Source organism: Bombus terrestris, chromosome 3 (assembly GCF_910591885.1).
Source record: "Bombus terrestris chromosome 3, iyBomTerr1.2, whole genome shotgun sequence".
Classification (NCBI taxonomy): domain Eukaryota; kingdom Metazoa; phylum Arthropoda; class Insecta; order Hymenoptera; family Apidae; genus Bombus; species Bombus terrestris.
In genome coordinates, this window is record NC_063271.1 from 14,844,987 (window position 1) to 14,870,358 (window position 25,372).

Here is a 25,372-nt window from a genome sequence, read left to right on the forward strand (position 1 = left end):
CGTGTCTGATAAATTTTCAAAATTATTTTTCTCAGGAACAAAGCGTTTTGTGGAAAAATTTTATTCTATATTCCCGATCTTTTTCTCTGTCGACCATTTGCTCTTGTTCACTTTGAAATTAGCTATGTTCAAGTATACTTGATAAATTTTTTAATTCAATTTTTTTAAAAACGAATGTATCATATGAAAGAATGTTATTCTATATTATCTCCTTATTTTTCCATAGGGAACTAATTCTTGCATGTTTGTACTGTTACTCGGCCGCACTTTGTAGAGAGTATCAGGTCTTTCTTTAAAAAAACGTCTCAGTATATTTTAAGAGTTAGTACATATATTATGAGTTCCACATTCATTTCTTTTGATTTCGGTGTTTACCTGTAAAATGTAACGAACTTCCTGTATCAATTTTAACACCTATTTATTCTTATCTCTTGATCAATTCATTGTTAAGGCTGGTGCTAGTTTAATTATTATATTGAACAAAAATTCAATCCATTGTTGTTTACTACACCAGTTATAACTTTTTAATAAAGCATTTATAAGCCAAAGTTTATATAGTGTTATTCATAGAATATATATATCATGATAATATACTAGTATCATTTTACAGAATAAACTTAAGATACCCCGCATAAGGCAAAGTTATGATTTCGTTATTTCTCTATGTAATATATATGTAATTCAGATTTTACTTATCTTACACATGTTTTCTATTTTTATAGATTATCAAGATCCGTATGCTGTTGTAGTTCTACTACAAAACGACTTGGTTGTGATAGATTTATTAACTCCTGGATTTCCGTGTTTTGAAAATCCATATCCGATGGACATACACGAGTCACCTGTGACGTGCTGTGCGTATTTTGCTGATTGTCCTTCGGATTTAGTACCAGCTTTTTATTCAGTTGGATCAAAGTCTCAAAAAAAGACAGGGTTTAGCGAAAAGGATTGGCCAATATCCGGTGGGGAATGGAGCTCAAGCTCAAGCGGATACAATGAAATTATTTTAACTGGGTAAATATTTTTATTTATATTTATTTAATCAAAATTTAATCAAACTCCTTTTGTATACTAATATAACTGTTTATTTATTGTAAATTATTCACTGTTTACAACAATATGTTACATACTTTTCATCTTCTCAAGTATATAACGTACTACTCATCGACTATATATTGTTATTTTTAAAGAATTATTTTATAAAATGTCAATTAAAACGATATACTTTTATCAAATTTGTTCTACGATATTAAAGGTAATAAAGTAGCAAAAATGTTATTCTATTTGAAGCAGCAAAGGATCTTTCTTTTTCAGCAACTATACATAACTGCTGTCACGGTTTTTCAGGCACTTTCGATAATTTAACAAAACAATGTTTTGAATAAAAGTTAATCAGCTTTTAATTTTAAAGGCCACAAATTGCAATATCAGAAATTTCCAAAAAATTGTCTTTTCGATAGAATGTCCAAGGTCACCCTGATTTTTTAGAATGACACTACGTAAATAACACCACTACATAAGGTATGTTTATTTTTGTACACTGTTTATGCTCCTTCTGTAATGTGCGTATAATTAACATCTTTTTTGTTGAAGCTTACTATTGTAAAATGTGTAATTTGATCGAAACAAAATAACTTTCAGCTTCCCTTGATTAAGTCGACATTTCATGATTTAAGGTCATTGCAAGGTCGTAGTATAGTAAGTCGCTGAACTCGTTTTGATATCAGCCACGATAGTGTAAAGTAAAAGATACACAATATCATTTAAAAAAGTCAAAGTAATCTTGATTTCTTATCGAAAAATCAATTTTTTGGAAATTTCTTATACTGCAATTTATAATCGATCGTAATGCCGAAAGTGTTATATTTAACTCAATGAAAATAGCAAACAGACATGTGATATAATAAATTATTATACGAGTCAGTGTTGAAAATTTATGTCGCCATCCGCGACACAGAATTCAACTCTTTTCATTAAAAGTTCAATTATAATATGTTTATGCATAAATATTAGAAACATGATTTTATATAATATGATGTAGTAATAATAAAGATAACGTATTTTTAGACACGCTGATGGCAGCATAAAGTTTTGGGATGCATCGGCAGGCACATTACAAGTGCTTTATAAACTGAAGACAGCGAAACTTTTTGAAAAAGGTAGAACACGTAGTATAGACTCGGAAGAAGATCCTTTAGCGATACAACTCATCTTCCTTTGTCCCGAAAGTCGAAAATTAGCGATTGCGGGTAGCGGAAGACACGTTGTTTTATTTAAATTCAAAAAAGTCGAGAGTATGTCGGAAGTCGTGGTAAGTAATTTACTTTTTAATTGTATGCATATTTAGAGCTTTAGTGACAACCACGTTTTTAAATCTTATTACATTATACAAATCTTGATAATTATAATAACATTAATTTGGAGTGTTAAATTAGTTAATGACTAGAACATTGAAAAGGCAATTTTATTCTATATACGTAAACGTGAAATATTTATATCATTCAATTGGAAACGAATGTAAGAAAGTTTAATTTCCAGCTTGAATTTTTATTATTGAACTGTAGATACACACTTTTTACCGAAGCTCTTTTTCTTTTAAATGCCGAGATTTAATACACGTTTCAATGTAAAGTCGTATTTAGATATTAAAATTCATTGTATAAATGCTAAAGTCTTTTAAGAATATTGTATTTAACTTTGTTTTAAATTGTACACTATTTTCCTTTCATAAATATAATGTTAGCTTTCAACACTTGTCTACCAATTAAATAGTAACAATTTATTGGCGTTTACTACAGACTTTGGAGATATCACTAACAGCTGATCCAGCTAAGGAAATCGAAAGTTCATCCGACCATGATTCTCCAGCTGGTAATACTTCGGGAAGTAGCGAGACAAAAAATAATGAATCGAATCAGCCACTTAAAGTTAAGACTGGTTTACAGAAGAGGGCTGCAGGCTTTCAGGCAACCCTGGTTTGCTTAACGATTGCCAATAGCGGAGAACAAGCTGAAAATATAACAGCTCTCAGTTTGAATTCTTCCTATGGTTTGTAAGTATTTAAAGTATCTGTATAAGATTCATTGATCTGAAAAGTATTAATTTTAAGCTACTGTGTAGTGCATGTTTATGTATTATTCGATTGACCAAAACAACATATATGAAAAGAAAGCTGGTACGTCGGCTCCATTTATCCACATAGTATTTTGAGTAAAGTGTTTTCCTTTACTTTTCCTTAATTAACTCAATTGACTGCGACTGAAAGCCTCACATTATAATTTATTGATCGACGCTCAAAGATATCTTATTTTCTTTGTCTCTCATGTTTTTATATCAATTTCCTCTAGAAATTTTATTTGTTCTATAGATATGTAACTTTAAAAAAATAATTATTTAGTATACTATGTAGTGTACTATGAGATTCGGTTTTTTGTATGATTACATAAAAAAGAAAAATAATACTGTGAGTGTTTTCTAAATTCATGAAATACTTTCGTAAAGATTTATATGGTATAAAGTATTTCTGAACTGCAGAAACAACCCGAAAAGAGAATAAATTTGCGTAAAGAAGTAAGTCGAAAATGTATAAATGATATTGAAAATGACATTTTTTCGTACGTAGCCACATTTCTGATTAAATGTTGAAGATTCATCGAGTTTGAAATTCCTAATCAATCCTACTCGATCGCTTAAGTTATTCCTGTGAAACCGTTTAATTTTTATTTAAATTATTTTCTGTTATAATTTTGAGCAAGATTTCAAGTTCTAACTTTAAGTGAAATATTCTGCATATGGTTCCTGATTACGAATCCTTTTGCGGGAAGTATTATATCTATTGAAAATTTAAGGGATTTTCCTACAAGACAAAATGAAATGAAAACAAAGAATCAAAAATTGCGCTTGAGACTTTGTCTATTACCTATTAGTAGACTGCTAGACTGCAGACTTTTACGCAAGTTCATATTTTTGAGAATGTAATTAAAAATATACAAACTTGATAAAAAATTATTTTAGAAAAAGCGCTATACTTTGGATATTTTATATATTTTTTCATATCATGTGCATTTTGCGAAATTTTTCATTTCCAAATTTTCTATAGCCAAGCGCATAGAAATCCACAGTCCAGTTATTAATATGTATTTGAAAAACGCCCAAAATATTTCCGAAACCCGACAGTGTTTTGTAGCGCAATAAATATAGGGTAACTTACTAATTTTAGTTTATTAATTTTACTAGCCTTTATTTATTTACTAATCTTCTTAGTTACAAATCAAGCAAATATTTAAAGTGTTCCAGTTCCATTTCTCTTAGATATGATTTATATTTAATGTTTCCGTATCTCTTATCATGACATATGTATACTCTTTGGATTTGATGTTTTAAACGAAGATAACAATATTTATAAAAGTAAATGTATACTTCGTTAGAAAGTTGTAGTATACAATTCTACATGTATATTTCATGTATTTATAAGTAATATATATGAAAAGATTTTAATTCTAAAAAATTAACTTTCTATTTTTGCAAAATTGAAAGGAAGTTCTAAGATGTTGTGATAATGATAATTAATGGCATGTGAAACGCTCTGTGCAAGACCAGAAACAATTGGCAGATGTTTACTATAGTCATCGAGAGATCTGGTGATAATTTATACGAGATTCTTAACAATTCTGTTACATTTAATTTAATTTCGTTTTGTGTTGCATCATCAATATCAGTGTTTGCTTTCTACTCGAAAGAATAAAGGGAATTTCTTTTTAAATAGAAATTATTTAATTTTAGAATGGCTTATGGGAACGAGTCTGGTGTAGTGATAATAGACATTGTTCAGAAGATTTCTTTGATTGTGTTGAACACCGCGGATATTGGTGGTAACACGGACCCGTGTCAGCGAGTACTACGCAGTCCGAAACGTCAGGATGAATTGAAACGAGAGAACGAAGACAAAGCGAGAAGTCCTAGCACAGACCAGGTAAAATGTATTTCTTTCTTATTGTTAGTTAAAGCTGTCTTAAATATTTTAATCGTAATCTCCTCATTTCCCTTAACCTTATCCAATGAAACATCTTGAAAATTTGATATTTAAATATATGCATTTCGCTTTTTCTAGACATTAAAACTAATAATCTCCATTACTGCATGATTGTAAAGAAAACTATATAATTTGAATGTTCAATTTATTACTAAATTTGTAATTATTAATTTTTGTTTTTTTTTTGTAAATACTAAAAACTCATGTTATCAATAACATCGCGACATTTCAGCTTTAATACAAATATTAAAAGTAGAATTTATAATAATAGTCGTAGATCATATAATACAGTGTTTTTAAGAATAGCTTCCTAGTAACGTTATCAGAAGAAAAATAATATCGAAGGTGTCATTTGATTTTCACAGGAGATTCCTTATTAAAAAATAAAAGCTTATTCCCTACTTACTGGAAAAACTAATATATTCTAATAGTTAATCAAATTTATCATTCTATTTTATACTTTATTTGCATCGTTTTACACATTTTATGAGATAAAAATAATATAAATTAACTAGGCTTCAATAAAAATGATAACTAATAAACCAAACACCCAACGATAAACCGAAGAACTATTTAATCGAATAAAAATAACGTAGACGATATCCAAATAATTACTCTATTCGTTAATATTTAAAACCTAACTGTAAGATAAAGCTTAAATATCTCTCTTTTCCTCTCGGATGAGTTAAAAACCTAAAGCTTTGTCTTTGTCGTCTATTTTAGCTTCTTATACTCGTAATTATTGTCATGCGTTATTTTAATTCATAAGATGCTTTTAACTAACCCATCGTTTAGATAAAAATTCTAATAGTTAAGTAAGTATATAACTATTATATTATTTTCATAAATTCCAAGCAGAAAATTTATAAAGCACAAGCATTTTTAAAAATGTATTAAAATTAGAAAAAGGGATTTCACCTTTCTTTATAAATAAAATTTGTTTCATATTCACATGCATATTATAGCGGAAATTTATAAGTATGTAGATAAAGAATCTAAAAGTAATTTAGATATTCGATTCCTTAACGAATGAAATGTTCATAATCTTATATGCTTTTCAAGGACAACCGTAGAAGCTTGCGTAATTTCTGTTTGAAATATTGTTTCAGTTCTCATTACAGAAATAAATATTTGCAAAAGAATATAAAATTTGTAAGCAGAAGAAACCTTATTTTAGTAGATAAGATGTTTTCGCAGCAAATTAAATATTTCAATTATCACAATAGACATTCGGTAAATATTGACAAAAGAGGGACCAATTCTAATAGTTGGGTCCTTTTTTGTCAATATTTGCCAATGAATATTTTAAAAATTCTACAAGTTCAAAAGCAGGAATTTGTTGCGATTAAATTGATATGATAAATAATAATATGATATTACATATAGCATATGCATATGATGCATTTCAAAATTATGATTAGAGTTTCTAGGTGAAGAAATTGCTTGTGAATGAAATGAATCGCAACTATATACTGGATCTATATATGTTTGTATTTTCTGCTTGGAATCTTAGAAGTAAAAAGTTTAGCAGGGGAAGTTGTATCTAGACGCGAATTATTCAATTTTAAGTAACAAACGAGAATGTTATCGGCAACTAGTGGTCAAACTTGTCATTTTCCATGTGCCGAGTGTTAAAGTTAGTTGCAACAGATTTATGTAAGTCACTTTTATCAAAAGTAATTTCATGTTATGCATCTGAAAATGTCTAATGATCGACGCTAGATGAGTTTTTAAATTCTTGTAACGCGCTATAATTTTAAAATTGGGTCGTATATATACTCTTCTTTTTTTTTTAAATAAAGAAACGTTTGATCTTCATTATATTCATGCTTATTATGCATTTAATGTTTAGCTAACTATGTGTCTACCTACGTTGAAACAAGTAAGAACAATACTATTTTTCGTTAAAGAAACAGCTAGACTTTTACTTTAGTTTGATGATATGCGGTATTATTTTATTGCGAAAATAACCGAACTCGACAGAAGTAGGTAGTAAATAGTAGATAATGTTTCAGTTTTACTACTAGCTTTCAATCGTATTTAGAAGTTCAATTGATGTCGAATAGGTAGAAACGAAAAACAAACAAGTAACACGATGAAAGATGTAGTTTAAATTACTAGACAATGGTTGTCATTATGAGTGTATACCGCTTAATGATCCAGTAAAACATACATGTGCGTCGATTTTCACATAAACGTTTGATGGAGTCTGTGCATGTACCTATATAGTAATTAAGTTAGAGTTACAACGATACAAGGTGTACAAAATGGATAAATGAAACATGCATTTATTACTACATATCATATTACAATGTTCCTATACCGAATTTAAAAAAGTGCATGGAGCAATCAATGCCAATCTATATTTTGTTAACATGAATGTTGAGTAAATGAAAGTCCCTTTTTTCTAATGTACAATTAAATAGAACAAACTTTTCACTGGTTTGTCAAATTGAATCGATTCAGTTTCAATTTCAAGCATTTATCTTATATTCACACGTTTGCAAATACACATTCTTTTATAGTACAGTCAATAGTTTTCCTCTTATAGCGTGTTTGTTCACGTACATACATATATGTTTTATTTTAGCTTTGCAAAATTTATCGATAGAAAACAATTACCGATAACAGATAAACTATTGTATACATATATAAATGCGTGCAATTCTCTTTCCATTGTTATTCATATTACCTAAGATTTCCTACATTTTCTATTTAATATTGCTCGATTTAAATCTATTATACAGAAAAGAATTGTGCTTCAGAACTTAGAAATTTACATTTAAAAATAATATTTTTATAAAAGAAATGCCTTCGTTATTGTAATATATTAATGCTTAAAAGTCAAGGTGAAAATGTTTCTGAAAAATATTCGAGTCTTGGGCGTTCGGGCTTCCTTTATTTTTATGTTTAAATAAATATTCAGCTTCAGAGCGTTGTTAATAAAACACTGTTATCATCACATAAAGTGCTATTTTTATAGCTCTATGTGAAACTTTGATTTGCATTAAGCTTTATGCACAGAATTATTGCTAAAGACACTTGCTATAATAGTATTTAATGATAACTGCCTACAAAATCACAGTACCTATATTTTTGTTTCCCTACAACTTTTTCATTAAGATTGTAGTAACCATGAACAGTATTATAAATGTACTTAATCTATGTATTGTGTTCTTGCTTATATTGTAATTCGAGTTAATTGCAGACTATAATACCTAACAGAAAGTACAACAACAATATGTAAGCGATTTATGATTTAATTTTCTTACATAAGACAAACGATATCGGTGCCTACTGATTAAACATTCAAGTATTGTATCACTTAAGTCCATTAAAATGTTATCCTGAACAATTTTATTAATTGCAGAAATAATCTGCATGAATTCAATGTATTGAAAGTTTGGAAAGAATGGTAAGGTGTATACAAGTCATATATCAGTAAGTGGTTCTTTGATTAATATTTAACTTCATTATTTGACAGATAAAAAAAACATTATGGTATGATATTATTATCTATTAAATGTACATTTTTAACGAAAAGTTACGAAATGTTTCAGTTACGTACGTATATCGTCTCCATAAATGACAGCATTAATCAAGCAATGACGATTATAGCAGGTGATTTCAAATACATATATACATGTATATGTATATGTATACATACAATCAGTAAAGTAAATAATTTAAGCATTCTATAGAATTCTTAAAAGTTATGTTATTTCAGTTGATAAAGATAATCAAGAATTCTTTGGAATGTTTCAATTTGCTTGTAATGATTATACATATAATATACTGCAGCTACAGTTTATTTTAAGTACGCTAGACGTATTTTAGGATGAAAAAAAGAAAACATTTGCAAACTTGCATTAATAGATTTGAAGAATTAACTATATCTTCGTAGTTCTGCTCAAATAATCCGTATATTTGGTAGAAGCTTTTCGGGGGAAAAATTTGTTTATTATGATTCGATTCCTACATAAATTATACACATAAGATTTCTGCTTATTAATATTTCTCCCGTTATTGTACTTTTGGTGAAGAAGTAATGCATACAAAATATATTACTTAATATAGTTTAATTATTGATTGATAGCCTTATGGTATATCTTATATTATTAAAGCTGTTATCAGCTAATATTTCAAAAACTATAAAAGATAAAAGCTCACAACTTTGTTTAAGGTAAATGGACATTTTTATTTAGAAAACAATACATAAAATCATATTGAAACAAATAAAACAGCGTGTACACATTGAAGATGGGTTATAAGTTTGTATCTTTCATACTTTCAAAAGTAGTAGACTACAGCAGCTTTAGTAATAATGTTCTATGTACTAAATGTCTCTATGTCTTGAAATTGTGCATGTTTAAAATTTCCGGTATAAACAAATTTATTATTTTATGTATATTATTTCATAGTGCAAACATTACGTAACTGGTTAGTTGAAACATTTTAAATACATTTACATATTTTTGAGTATAGTATATGTATACGGAAATTTATTTAATTTAAATAATTATATTATCGACTATGGTTTATGTCTGTTAGTGTTAACTATTTTGAAAACTATGCAATATTTAATAAGCATATTTTAAGGATTATGCTAGTATCGGAAAAATTGTAGACACCCTCTATGGTATAAGTTATACGATAATGCGTGCTTATTCAGAAATCAAGTTGAAACTACCACATTTTGAGTTTTAAATTGTTAAATAGACAAAATTCAAATCGTTTCATTCCTTGTCTTCTTATTATCAATAAAGTTTAACTGAACTTGTTATTTAAACGATACTGCCAATTAATACTGACGATACTCCGCATATATATATTTGAATTTCTGAGAAAGCACCTTTGTGGTGCATTTGGTTTTGCATTTGTAAAATGGAAAGCACTTTGTTGATTGAGATATTGTTTCTATGAGCATCTTAGGTATTCATTGCATTAATTTTAAAGTGCGCAAATAGATCGAGTTCTATGAAATATGAAAATAATACCTTCCCTTGTCTGCACTCTTCATTTTTAACATTTCAAAAATTGCATTCATTTGGGAAGTGACAAGTGACCATGCGTTTGCGATATCTCTTCGTTTGGTGACTAAAAATTCTAATATCATTTTTATAAAAGTACATTCCTGACGAAATATTTGTAGATATAGTACATTATATTTAACGTAGCGTATAATATGTTTATATCTATAAGATTATACTATGTCATATTTTATGAAATCCACGAAATGCGGGACATACGAATAAGCGTTACTAACATACAATTACAACAATGCTATGTATCATATGCATATAATACACGACTTAATTTGCTTTTAGAATTAGAATTAAACAATCTTAACGTTTATTTAGTACACATTAATACATTGTGCAAAATCCAACATGTTAAATTCGTCAGACTCATGGAGACTCTACCGTGGAATCTGAAGGCTTATTAGCAATCCTAGCTGACAATGTTCAACATTCGCAACCTCGCGGTGAATTTCATACTGGAAGCAAGAATGAGAAAGGGACAGTAGAGGAATCTGTAAATGAAACCAATAAATCTGGAGGCGCAGTGAACGAAGAAGACTGTCCTAAAAATCACGGTTGGAAGGGATTCAGTCTGAAGAGGCAACTCAGCAAGGTTGATCTGAAAATAAAAAGTACTTTCACGCCGACTTTGGTGACGTCTCAGAATGGGGTACTTGTATGCTTTTTGATATATCCTTCGAATACATCTTTCGTTTTTCTTAGAGATTATGACATGTAAGCTGAGATAATCTACTTTATATCATTTGAAATTAATTCATTTATGTCGAAAGATTTGACTTTTCAAGATTTATAAAACAAATTATACTACAACCTTTTTATTATATTTTTCATCATATATTTATAGAAAGATATATTTATTTATAACGATATATAGATTTATTTTAACGTTATTCGACGTTTTAGCTTCAGTATCTTTGGTATTTGCTGATTATACGGTGATAACGTTGCATATATATTTTAACGGTACAAAATACATTATACTAATAAGAAAGTTATTTTTCTATTAATAACTTTTTTAATATGAACGTCTTTCTACTAAATAATACATACACATTATTACATGTGATATTTACAATGATTCGTTTAACTATTTTAGTATATAACTTAATTGTAATATAAGATAGCTACATATATGAGAAACTCTACAGAGATTCAAATTTTATAAGTTGTTGTATATCCTTAAAGAACAAAAGTAGACAAAGTCATTTCTTCTAACAATAAATCATTATTCTATAACGATATTTACGAGACACTATTATGTCATTAATGTTCTAACATTATGGAAACATAAATGTAAAATATTAGTCAAAAATTTATTTGAACGTTTTTCGCATCTTTTATAAAATACATAGTAAACTTGTTACTATATTTCATTTTATCGACATAAATGAGAAGTAGGTTCATTATGTACAGAGGCTCACAAAAGTATTTGGATACTTAACACGGAAATCTTTTTCTAAACATGTTATGTGCATTATATGATAAAAACTTTGGAAATTTAGTTTACATTGTAATGACAAAACTATCGTGGTTATATTATAGTAGCAAAATTTGAAATCAATCCGAAAATGTATGTAGAAATTGCAAGACTTTTATTGCAAGTATATACTTAATGAAAAATTAGTATATGGCATGGGTAGTGTTCTTATAGAGTGTTCAGATGATTAATACCTGTGTATGTATACCACATTTTAGGGTTTTCAACATTAATCGTATGTAAGAGGCCCTCCAGATGACCGATATATGGGGTGTTTAAAGAAAATCATGCAAGACTGTAAGGGCTTATAATACTCATCAAGAGGAACAAAAAAATGTCCAATCAACATGGATCTTGCAATCAATCAGTTGGACGTAAAATCGATTTTTATCATTTACGAATATTCAATGTCGTGAGTAACTTTCTTCGTTTAACATAAACAAAAAGACCAACTCAGAAATACGTTAGCTCAAGGTTGTCAATGCAAACGATTTATAATACACAGATGAGAGTTTTGCATTGCAATGAAAGAAAAACATATCGTATATTTACTATAAAGAAGAAGGTCTTCTTTTCTTTATATGTATGCAGTAACCTCTGTTAATATTAGAAATAATTTTATGTTGACAAGCTTGAGCTAATTTGCTTCTGAGTTAATCTCTTCGTTTACGTTCCACGAAAAAATTCACTCACAATATCGAATGTTCATAAATGATAAAAAGGGGATTGATTGCAGGATCTATGTTGATTGGACATCTTTTTTCTTCTCGATGAGTACTAGCCCTTAAAGTCGCGAATCCTTTTATCTTAACATCGCATATATTGCCAATATCTATTGAAGAACTGTATTTTTCTCACATATTTAATATTATTGGCAATACATTCAATTTCGAGTTAGTAATATCTAATCAAAATAAAGCTTGTGCAGCCATTATTTTAAGATTATCGATGAATTGGGTTATTTTCGAAGACGTAGAATATGTGGAGTAAAAATATTTTTCATCGAATCAACTCGTTCTTATTCGAAATATTAACGATACGTCAATTTGTTTCCTCAATGTTCAATGATATTGACTGTATTATATTAACAACATTATGTATTGGTAGTCTGATGGTTATGTTCCTGTAATGTTGAGAATTCTGAAATATTGACAACAATATCCGATCGTCTGAACGCTCCTTCCAACATGTTAGGTTGTCTGAAAAGTGTCTTTCTTTTACAGACACGTCTTTTACAACGATGCATCTTTATACGAACATGAAACCTAATCTGTCGAACGTTGTGATCTTTATTTTGATAGAACAAAATGGATCATACGTAATTCGATAAAATAATATAAAACGAAAAATGTGTGTATCCATTATTTCCTTATAAAACGAAAGAAACTTTTCGGGCGACCTAATACAATTAGCTTTAAACATGATTACACTAAACTATGTGACTTATTGATATGGCGAGTAATTGATTGTTCAAATACTTTAGTGATTTTTGCGAAGCGTATGCTTCTGATAAATATCTAATGGTTTCTGTACCTATTCATTTTCAGATCTGTTCGAATTTGACTAATATAATCACTATAATCATGTCTCGTTACAGTGTTAGTGAGATTTCAAAATATCTTCATAATACATATGGAAGAAGTGTCGATAAATATTGAAAAAAAGAAAGAAATCAACCCCTCATTGGGGTTGACCATTGCATATGTTGTCAAGGACACTCTTCTGAATAATTTGCAAAAGATTAGAGCTATCGCTCGTTATTCTTTAAAATGTTATTACCGAAAAAGGTTTGCAAAAAGCAACGTATGGTATGTATTCATGTGTAGTAAGGAAACACCGTACGCGTTGCCCGCATGTTCTACTCGCTCGTAAAAATCTATTGCAACGCAATACTAATTCCACACGTGAGCGAAACGAGTGGGCGAGGAATTTTTAAGAAAAAAGTTTCTTAGACGAAAATCGGGCCGCCTTCGTTTGCATGTGGAATTGAGTTGGACTGGATCTTTACGAACAAGTGGAGCGAGGATGCAACGCATCGGGTGCTTCTTTCAAATAAAAGCTGGGAGACAAATTCGACTATTGCATCGGCTACTTCCATGTTTGTATTTATATATTTACGTTGACAAAATACAATGTACACAGTAGTAGTAGTGGTACATATGCTTTTGTTAATAATTCAAGGTCATTGGAGTTGGGTCTCTTTTTGTCAAGATCTGCCAAAAAATATTTAAAACATTCTACAAGTTTTAAACATGATTTTGTTGCGACTAAGTTGCTAGTCCCGACTTTGACGTTTGCGATGACGATTTGAGGTTGTTCGGGAGAGTGTCCTTGACAACATCTATCAACATCAATGCCATTGGGACTGGATTCCCTTTTGTCAATATTTACGAAAGTTTCTAAGAGTGTTCGAATACTTTCATGAGCCACAAATGGACCTATATATTTTAAATGTATAGCAATATGCTTCACATTCCTTAAAGTGGCTTTATTTCTTTGTATCATTACTTTTTTTAGTCCTTCTACCTACTTTTTTCTTTCGCTTTTGTTATTGCTTTCTTTTTGTTGTGTTCGAAATAATTCGCTATAGTTATATTTAATATAGCTATATCATATATTTTTTTACTTTAATGAGAAAGTTTGTTACTCCTTTTTTGAAAGTAATAATTTTCTTTGAGATTAATATAAATTACGAGATTAGATATTAGCTTCAAGTTACTAAAAATAGAGATAAAGATATTACGAACTAAGATTAAATATACTAGCCTATGTTCGTTCAATTATTTAGGAAATTTGAGTTAGGTTGAATAATTATAATTGCAATATATGCTACAAATTTAAGGTAGATATGTATAATAAAACGATATTTAATATCCGAAAAGTATACACAAATATCTATTCAAAATTATATATTGCTTTCTATAATTGATATAATTTCATTTTACTGAAAATATAAAAATTGAAATCATCCCTTGCAGAAGGTTGAGGAAATAATATTATGGGAACAGTTTATATTGGGCGAATCAAATATTTGTTAATGATTCCAATATGTGAGATCTATTTTTGTTTACGTTGATTTTTTCAAAAGTCCTTTAGCTATTTTCTCCGGTTGAAAAATTATATGCGTTATTTCATGCATTAGGAATGAATGTTGCATAAACTTTACTTATTACTAGGACGTAATCAAAAGACTGAAAAGTTTAAGGAACTGTGAAATCCTTTTTTATGGACGTCATATAATAAATAAGTTTTTAATATATTCTAATAAGTTAGTTCTTCAGTGTTATTGATTGCTTTACGTGATGTTTGTCTAAACGTAAAAAAATAAACAAACGTTTGAAAATTGGGTGTACGTTAGTCGTTGATAGTTTTAGATCTAATCGTCTGAGCTTGTTTAGCACAAAGCTGATGTTTCTTATCTCGATAGGTCTACGATGAAAAAGTATATACAAGTACCCCATTGTTAACAGGTAGGCACTGATAGTAGCAGTCAGAAATCTTCCGTTTTTTACTGTAACATACCCGAAAACGCGAGTTCGCTGTCTCCAGTTGAAAGTACCGTGTCCGAATCTTCATTGTCATCAGAAGGCTCGATACCTGGACGTGAAAGTCCATTAAGCGATGATAAAAAGAGGAACAATCAAGAAGCGAAAAGTCCGGTGACCGAAGGAGATAAAAATAAATCGATTTTACGATTTTCCACTGACAATGAGAACGTTATTGAGAAATCGGATGCCGTACGGCCGGTTAATTTAACGTTAGCCGAGAGCTGTGAAATGAAACCACCGAGACTGATGAAAATCGTGAAGATGAAGCAAGCGAAAAGGGAAGGTCGTTTATTATCTGTACCGAATTTAAAATTTGCGAAAAACGATCCAGCAATTTGTGACCTAAGATGCGAGGAAACAAACACCGCCTCCGAATCTTTCACCTGCAATCTAATAAGAAGATTCAGTAAGTGTTTAAAATTAGAGTAGAGGAGAGTTTGTGTTGTCCGTGTGCATTTAGAAATGTGATACGTGTAGAGTTTAACGTAACATGCGAATGTGAGCATATATGCGTTCGAGAGTGAGCGTGAGTGAACTATTCGTTTACTAACAACATTTTCTTTTAATCGCAACGTCATTGCGTTCACTGGCAATTGACTTCTTCGATCAAAAAGACAGATGCCTCTGCGATGTCATTGACTGAAAGCGTATACTTGTGTCCTACAAAAACTAGACTAATTACATAGAAAGAAGCTCTGCTATATTTCGACTGTGCTTTTATCTTTTCTTTTTTTCGTTTTAAAAGAAGGCCTAGGATGCTCGTAGATTCATGTAAAATAACTTTTAGAGGTAATAACAAGTAACTGTGTTTATATATATATATATGTATAAGTGTAAAACTAAAATAACAAAAGAATATACATATATAAATTAAGCTTCCGCCAAACAATATCGTTGGAATCAAAGGTTTATGTGAAACATATTATTTATTCTGCTTGTTAAAATACGCACTCCATATAACAATCTACCGCGTTTACTTGCATTTTTTTACAGATCTCTATCGCGTATTCATATTTTTTAATTCTTGTGGAGCTTACCGCGCGCTTAATACGTTATGTATTATACGTTAATTATATTCCGTATTCACTTTTCGTTATATGTATACGATGATTCGCGTGTCATCATAAATGCGAAAAATCGAAGAAAAAGTAGTAAACGAGTTTACATAGATTCAATTTAAAATTGAAAATTGAAAATTCACTATACAAACAATTACTAACAGTCATTAACTCACATAAATCTGAGAATAGATACGAGATAAAAAAGCTTGCAAGAATAAAGCCAATTGCGATATTAGACCCCAAGCTTTTTTTGGTACTGGTTCAAATAATTTTTTATATTTATGCATGAGTAATTTATGCAAACCACATAGGATTCTGGTGACCACATAGGATTTTATTTGTTGACACTGCACATGAAGAAAGTAGTACCCTTTCCTTTTCTTGCAGAGCATGTACCATCTATTATTTGACTTGACAATCGGACTATATATACATATGTATCTGTGTATATATATATTTATATGACATTGATCAAACAAATTTTTCCTTTATTCATTCCCAAAGTTTAGACGATATAGCTATCATATTTTTTCATTTTTTCCATTACAAGTACGATAAATTAGGTTACTAAATTTCTATACACGACATTTGTAGCTTTAAATGTAACAATAGTAATATCTAAAATAAATCGACTTGTTTTCAGCAAAATTTTCTGAATTCAGATCGTAAACTGCATTCAACAATTTAAAATACATGACAAGTGTTTTAAACTCGTTAATGCATGTTTTACAGATTTAAGAAATAGTATTAACGATATTGTTTAATAAGAGATTGAATGATTTTTATAATGTTATCCATCGAGAGGTGAAAAACATTTTCTTACTAGATTAGGTAAAAAGGTTTAATTGGAACATAAAAGTCAGCGAAACTTTGCTAATCGAATATTTTTAATACAATATTTTTGTTGTATCTTTCGTAATTTAATGAACGTATTACGGATTTAAAGTGTTAAAAATACTCAAATACAAGTGCATAGGTACGCAACGTAATAACATAAGTAAATGTAACATAAAGCCTAAACAGGAGATGTCTAATGTTACATAATATAAATAACATCGATATTGCGATATTAGTGTAAAAAGTTATGTGGAATAAATTTCTGAATTTTTCTAATTATTGGAAAATGTAGAGTCTAATATAATAGTCAGTCAATCAGTTTCATCGATATATCATTATATATTTTACAAGATATACCAGATTATAAGAAATTTTGCTAGGAGACGAACGATTTTCCAAGTTTTGGAAGAGTGCAGACTCGTTGCTTTCACATAACCGACTTCAATAGGATTTCAGGTTGTACTCAGAGGGTGCCTACGTTTTCTATTTAAAAAAATCGTTTCTTACAAATTTAATGTCTACATAAAATCTAAAGCTTGCGAAGTCTGTGGCTACTAGAATCGAAGAACGTTACATCGTAAGGTACAAAGTTAATTAAAATATTTACGTGCACGCATATTTTTATGCTCGTTAAAATTTAATACTAATACAGTGTATGTACATATAATACATGATATATGTATAAGAGTTAACGGCAGATCAATGGGAAATGTGATATACATATCTTTAGGACATCTATTTTGCAAAGTAAAAGCAAAAATATACATTTTTGCATTGTATCGCAGAACGGTATATTCTGTTGTATTGCGACATTTCATCAGTGCACATACAGCTTGTATCCCATATGCCTTGTTCGTAACTAGAAGATATTTGTTTTTGTAACAGCATATCTGTATATCCACATTAGGTACATCTACGAGTATTTGGAATGCATAGTGTACGTACATTAAGACTACATACATATTCGCATATGTGTTTAATACCCATTTGTGTGAATTCGTTTTAACTTGTATAGATACTTCCCATTATTAACAATATTATTCACCCTGATTTTGTAAAATATCAGAGTACTCGTTCGAATGTACCGTAACCAATTATGTAAATTCAATTCTTTCTTCAATTTTTAAAACCTACAAATCTATCTTTGAGCGTAATCAATCTACTAATTAAATGTGAAGAGATTCTACTTTAACGCTTTTTCAGGTTCAAATCAGTTTTGCGGTCTTCCCCGACAGCAAGGTTGATTCAGGTAAAAAAAAAAAGGTTTTTCACATTTTGACAGTTGTCTGATCACCGAGAGAAAAGTATGTCTGTTGCCAGAATTTTATACCGATGATTTCTAGATAACATCAAGTACATATTTGCTTCTATGTTTTTAAGTATGTCGTTAGTTACCTGTATTAATACCACTATCGATTAAGAGTTAATATATATGAAGAATTTAACATCTGTAGTTGTTTCATTTCTATATACAGGGTGTATTACCAAAGCTGAACAAAAGCATATCACTCGATTTGCAGATAAGAGGGAGATTCTAGATAGAAAATGTTACGGGAACATATGTACATGACAAATTTAGTGAAATATTATTAATTTAATTAGTTACTTTCCCCTAATTTTGATGTCTTTGGCAGCCGAAATGAATTCTTATTTCTGAAATCATTAATCGTGCAAAAATTACTGCTCTTTTGTTTCAAATTTCAAAATTTTAGTTTTTCAAGAAACTTTTTTAAATCTCAACAAGCAGCTTTAAATGAATAATAAAAAAAGTCATGTGGTTGCGATTAATGATTTTATAAGTAAGAATTAATCTATGTAGTTAAGATACGTTACGATTGATAAACATTAACGAGTTTCTACATTTTCTACTCAAAATCATCTCCCGAGTCAATTTTAATTTTGTTGATACACCGTATATACATACATACATATGTGTACACATATATACCTATATATATAAATATATATATTGGTTATTTTTACTGTAATATGCGTTTAAGGTACGGTATCATATCACAAGATTCGTTGTGTTTACACCTTTCTCTCGGTACAACATCGCTTTCAAAGCTTTTCGATATGTTTTTAATCATTTGCACGCAATAGCAATAGTAATAATAATAACACGGATGGTTACGGCATCATCAATGACAACAGGGCGCGAAATCATTGCTATATTTTTTTTCTCCTTGAAATGTATCATTGACTATCTTGTGCTTCTCTAATTTTTTTTCCATATTGACTGACTGCTATAAAGGGCTCTGCATAATATATGCTGATATTCCACATAGCAAATCTTAGAAATAACCACGATATAAGAAACAAATATCTTCCGCCATTTTTCCCACTGATCAGTCGATTCTTTTATTTAGCGTTAATAGAAATCTGTTATAATTATTTTCAAATAACAATCCTGATGGAATCGTTAAAGGCGGAATAACTTTTCGTTTTCGTAGTGAAATACGATTGCTGCAATTTTATTTTATGCGCCCAGAAGATATCTATATTATATATTTAGTTAAAATAACATTGTTTCACTAAATTAAATGTTATTAATTTCTTTATTTGATTCTTTTGTAAAACAACAGGTATGGGTCCATTGAACATTTTGCGAATAAGTATTATACATATTTATGTATTAATTACGCGTTTACTATCAAATATTTATTATCCTTTATATTACAAGTATCTAAAATTCTTTTTGTTTCTAATGCTTAAATTTTCAAGATGTATTACGAATTATTTGTCAATACTCACATTTCACAAGTAAACCAATAATATTTGTCGTAATGCAAATATTATAAATGCTCCGTTTTAATTCATTAATTTTAGCTCGATACGCATCTATAATATTAAGGTATTTTTCGATCGTGCTAAGTTGAATTTTTACAAAGCTGTAGAAATTTCTACAATTTTATAGAAAATAATAAGAAAACGTACAATTGAAACTAAATTAAACATTAATGGATAATTATTCGGAATAGAGGCTCATCGATTTCAATGACGTTGATATATGTTATCAAGGTCAACATTCTGAACACCTTTTTCCTATACATATAACCCTCGCTCGGCCTTAGTTGTCGAGATATTGGCGAAAAAAACTTCAATTAAATGTAAGCTTGATTACACTCCATTTTAGATTAGGCGGCCGTATTTTTTTTTAGTCCAACCTAAATTTAACTCATTGACGAGAGGAAAAACCATTTTTAGTATCGTATAGGTAAGAAAGAAAAATTGACGGATTATAGCTTAGGGTAGAATAGTATGCAATCGGCGTTAGGTAGCCGATAACGTTAGCGTGAAATAATTTTCTATGAATCGATTGATACATGGAATATTGCGATTTGTTCAGTTCTTCAATTGGCCAAAAATGTAACAAATATATCTACCGCCATTGAAGAATTGTTTACAGAACAATAATTTATGAAATAAATTGTTAAATAACTTACATATTGCATCAGATATAAATTAGCTTATAGCTTGTAAACTGAAGCCGAGCGGTGATTATATGTATAGGAGAAAGTATGTATTGTTCAGAATGTCGACTTTGACAAAACATTTCAAGGTCATCGAAATCGATAAGGTTGCCTCTATTCCGAATAATTATCCATTAATGGAATTTTATCGAACGATATCAGATGTACAAAACATTTCGTGAACGATGTGTTATTTTGTTAAATGAATATGCGATTGGCAGTTCTCCCATTAGGAACAACAAATGAAAATAGTAAGAAGTGAGTCAATTTTTTGAAATATTGTATTTATGGATCTTGAGAAATTTAAGATCATGATTGTCTGACCGACAAATAGGAATCAGAGTCAAAATATCATAGCAAATATAACATTTTTTATTTAATAAATTTATCTAACTTCTACTTTTACTTAATAAGAAAGAGTACTAGAGTACTAGATAGTAATTTCACTTGAGAAATTCTATAAACACTAATAAATTTTTACTAAAATCTTGAAAAAATGAAACCCGGTAGGTACGGAATATTTAGGTCTGTATCGAATATATGTAAGAAGGTGAAAATATTTATTACACAACTTACACACACACATGTATATATGTATACTGCTATGACACTTTGGCTCTTATTATGTCTATTAGTTAAAAATTGTCCAAATTATTGTTATTCTCAGATTACGCGGAACACACAGGTATATATCGCCCTAAGACCTTTCTGCAACAACAAGACCTACAATTCCATAATTTTTTTGTTACCATTTTTTTTTAAATTAAAAGCAGGATATTAGATATAATAAAAAGAAAGCAAAGTAATTTTTTACACAGGCTACCAACTAGTTTTTAAGGCCTTTTGAAATGTTTGATATCTTTACTTGTCCCAGCTAACATAAAAATGATATTTCGCTGTAATAATGATAATAATATTTCTGAGGAATGTCACTTTTCTCACTACATATTGTATAACCAGTTTTCATAGAGTATGGAGATCACTCTATTTATTCCGTAATTTGGATTATTATCCTACGAGGAATATAACATGAATTCTTTTCCTCCTCTAGAACGTGTAAGATTCGTTCAGGTAACAAGCAGTTTTAATTTCATTTTTCTTCTTAAATACCTTCGATCTTTGATTCTGTTTACATCGCTAATACGTCTTAACAAACATGCCTAAATACTATTTCTGCATTTAAGTAAATTAAAAATCAGACTCCGGTGAAGTTACTCTGTCACCGTAGAAAATAACGTAATTAATGATAGAATTAACATGTAATTAAAATATAAAAGGCTGAAAAGATGAATAGCGATAACTTGGAGGAGAATGTGAAAGAAAAACCGTTTACTGTAAGGTAATACTAGAGTTTTAGAGTGGGATTTAAGACTGCTTAGCCGAGCACATCTATCATACTTTCTTCATGTTTGATCTATCGCTCATTTGTAGATGAACGGGATGTGCATGTTGCCGGTAACGCGAAGAAGTACGGTGGTCGTTGGTGGTAGTGGTTGCGGTGAGAAAGGTGACAACGCCGATAGTAATAGCTGTAGCCCCTGTGGTAACACTGGTGACGGTGGTTGCAATAGCGAAAGTAGTGGAGGACCTAGTACTAGTGGTGTCTGCATCCCTCGGTCGGGTGTTCAGAATACCGTAAATAGCGGCGACGACGATATCGCCGGCTCGAATGCGAATTCTCGCAAATCCCTTACGATCGAAGCACGTCAGTCTCGTGCTCAGGGTATAAGAAAGCTCCAGAAGTGTCTGAGTACCACTACCAACCATTATGAGCTGGACTCTTCGTCGTTGAACAACTTTCCAACGACTTCGTTACTCTCTAGTCACCGTAACACCGAGATACGAGGCTATTCGTCGACCACTCCGCAAGCTTCTTTCAACTACCAGAATATTCTCTCCAACACCAGACAGTATAACAGCTTCGGTAGTATTATTCAATGAATTATCATTTTAATAAGTACAATTGCTATACTACTTATGTAGATCATCGATTGTTTTCTATGTTACTGAATGAGATAAGTCTATTCTTCTCTGAGTGCTTTTTTCCTCGTTTCGTTGTTCCTTTGATTTCGTTGTTAATAGAACGATTCTTCTATGGTAGGTTCAATGCGATTAATGGAGACCAGCATTTCTTGAACTGATTTGTTCCATACCGTTACAGAAAAGTAAACTGTTTCAAAGGTGAATTTGTTCAAAATCGAGAAATGACTAATTTTTGTGAGTAATTCTGGGAAAACAATACAACGATACAACGATATATGTGTAATAATATATAATAACATAAAATAATCTATAAGTAGTTTGTGAAAATTAGATCAAATCTAACTAATATTCCGGGGTTCCTTAGATCAATTTTTTTTTTCATTTAAATCTCTTTAAATTTTAAATTTCATGAAACCGTTTCGATACTGTGTTACAGTTTATAACGTTATAATTTCAAACAAATTTATTACAGCGTAAACGTATACCCTGAAACATGTTCTTGTACCTTTTCTTATCGTTACTCTTATATTAATCGATATTATCTTCTTCCTTGACGACCGACGTACAGAATTTATAGTAATATCATAGTCATAAATAAAAACTTGTAACTTTTAAAAATGGTTGTTTTTAAGATTGGTCTTCGTTATCGTATCTCTTTTTCGCTATGTCTGATAAATACTGTCTGGTCTTTGCTGATTTGAGTGTGGATATATATTACTTCGGCAGACTTTATTACTCTGCATCACGTCTTTTTTTCCTAACGGTCTATTCACTCACTCTTGGTCAAACCACTTTCTCTAAAAACACAAAACGGCACATCATCCAGTTTGCGTGATTTCTAATTCTCACACTGCACCTCTGATAAAAAAAATACTCTTCCGCGTTCTATACTCTCCGATTTTCATCTATCTGCCTCATTTTTCAGTTGGCTTTTTTCTAATAAATGTTGCCTAATGATAACACATTGAGTTAATTCTTCCGCTCAGTGTACACTTTATGAAATATCGAATGCACAGGATGTTGATAAAGATGAAATAGTTATAGTTTCTTTAGTATTACTATGGTATAAAGTTACATCGAAATAAAGAGAACGGTATCTGTGGAAACAGCTGATAATTAAAAATTTTTGTACACTTGATACATGTCTTATATACGTATATAAAATATATCAAATATGGGATTTATATCATATACATGTTTAATGTTACATGATAAATTATAACTATGAAGCTATGATTTAGGAAAACAAGTATCTACATAATTTGTATTGTCGTATGTGAGAATTTTGTTCGCATCAAATTACATAGCAATGCAGACTATATAGTTACTGCTGTATTTCAATGATATAATGCAAGTAAAAAAAGAACGAATTATTTATTATACCGATGAGTAAGAAATCGAGTTTGGAAAAGCTTGAACTTTTATTAAAATCTTGTGCATACCTATATAACGCGCGTACATGTATACTGAGTACGTTTGGAACGTAGAATTCGCAGGGATGTCGCGGAATGCCTTTTTAGTGCATAATCATATTCTTGCTACTAAAATTTCGTTTCTTCTTATATCTAGAGCGTGAATTGTATATGTTATTTAAAGTTCATGTTTTAATTTTTAAAACCAGGTCACTCTTTGTGTTCAAGCTTTCAAGTGCCTTTGGGAGTGTGGATTGTGTCGAACGTGCTATAATTTCATGAAAACGATTAGCGACGCAACTCGTTTTATTTCGGTAATATTAAGATCAAATGCTGAATAACGCATATACTAGAATATTATGCAGAGGCAAAAATTTACTTCGACCGAGATGTCCTTTCACGAATCGAGCAAGAATTGTATCGGACGCAAATGAAAAATAATTTTTATTAAAATAAAAAATCTATTTTGACGATTAAGGTTGACACGGTAACCGGTCGTTAGTTGCGTTTAAAATGGAAATATAATTTAAAGTTCCATTCAATCTGTAATTTGCAAGATTTTAACGAATAATATATGTCGTAAAATATTTTTTAACTTTCTACCCTAGTTGGAAATCTTATTAGAAATGTACGCGTCTTATTACAGAATCTCATCGACCTTATACTTTTACCATTTATCTAATGATTTTAGGTAAATATGAAAATTAATATTACTAACACCGTTTAAATATACTACCCAAGTATTATGTTAATTACATCACTTAAGTATTAAATTCTAATATTTCATTTTGTTGAACGCGATAATTAATAGGGAACGGAATGAAAGTGGGATATACGTCGTTGATTTGGCTACACGTAATTTGCGCATGATGAATCGGCACATAGTGCCAATAATATATTCGCTTAAGATTGACTGATCTCTTAATTACAATTACAATGTTACCTTATTTTCTGTTCGTTTCGTTTTGCGTGGCATTCTAACGAACTTTGCGACATACTAGATATACATACATCGGATCGACTTGATGAATGTTGAAACGAATGAAAGATGTTACTTTGTGAACTGTCCTATCAAGAGAGGTACTAGTCATAATAGTTGTTGTTGTTGCTGTCGCTGTTATTATTATTATTATTGTTGTTGTTGTAATTACTGCTATTCTTGTTATTAGTGTCACTATCCAAAACGTTTAAGTTTCCTTTCACACTCTGACCGAATCTCTTACCGATTTTCGTTAATTTACGTTAGAAAACTTAACTTGTCAGAGATGTTTACTGTGATAGATGTTGCATGCTCGTCATAATTTATACGGCAATGTTACGTGTTCGGTATTTAATTTTCCATTTATTCTCGGGACTGCTGGTCGGGTAGACAAATATGACAGTTCGTTTCAACGATCAAGAAGCTCGAGCATGTCGTCGCTCGAGAATATCACCACAGAAACCATCAGCTGCCTTACATTCGCAGATTCCTACACGAAAAAGAGCGGTATGTGACATTTTCACACGA

At 30.1% G+C, this 25,372-nt stretch overlaps 1 protein-coding gene across 10 annotated transcripts in view; it reads left to right on the plus strand.

Moving 5' to 3' along the window:
* The window catches only part of LOC100650584 (syntaxin-binding protein 5), a 74,940-nt gene that overhangs the window by 35,102 nt on the left and 14,466 nt on the right, over positions 1-25,372 (plus strand). For 3 of the 10 annotated variants that reach the window (XM_012318515.3, XM_012318518.3, XM_048404611.1), the window contains 7 exons: positions 723-1,014; positions 2,068-2,311; positions 2,799-3,052; positions 4,783-4,972; positions 10,439-10,723; positions 15,022-15,505; positions 25,226-25,351. In XM_012318515.3, coding sequence (XP_012173905.1) covers positions 723-1,014; positions 2,068-2,311; positions 2,799-3,052; positions 4,783-4,972; positions 10,439-10,723; positions 15,022-15,505; positions 25,226-25,351 — 1,875 coding nt within the window. Of the gene's footprint in view, positions 1-722; positions 1,015-2,067; positions 2,312-2,798; positions 3,053-4,782; positions 4,973-6,884; positions 6,915-10,438; positions 10,724-15,021; positions 15,506-18,200; positions 18,247-21,901; positions 22,395-25,225; positions 25,352-25,372 lie in introns of all 10 variants that reach the window. The other 7 variants (XM_012318516.3, XM_048404609.1, XM_048404612.1 and 4 more) reach the window with 7 other exon arrangements.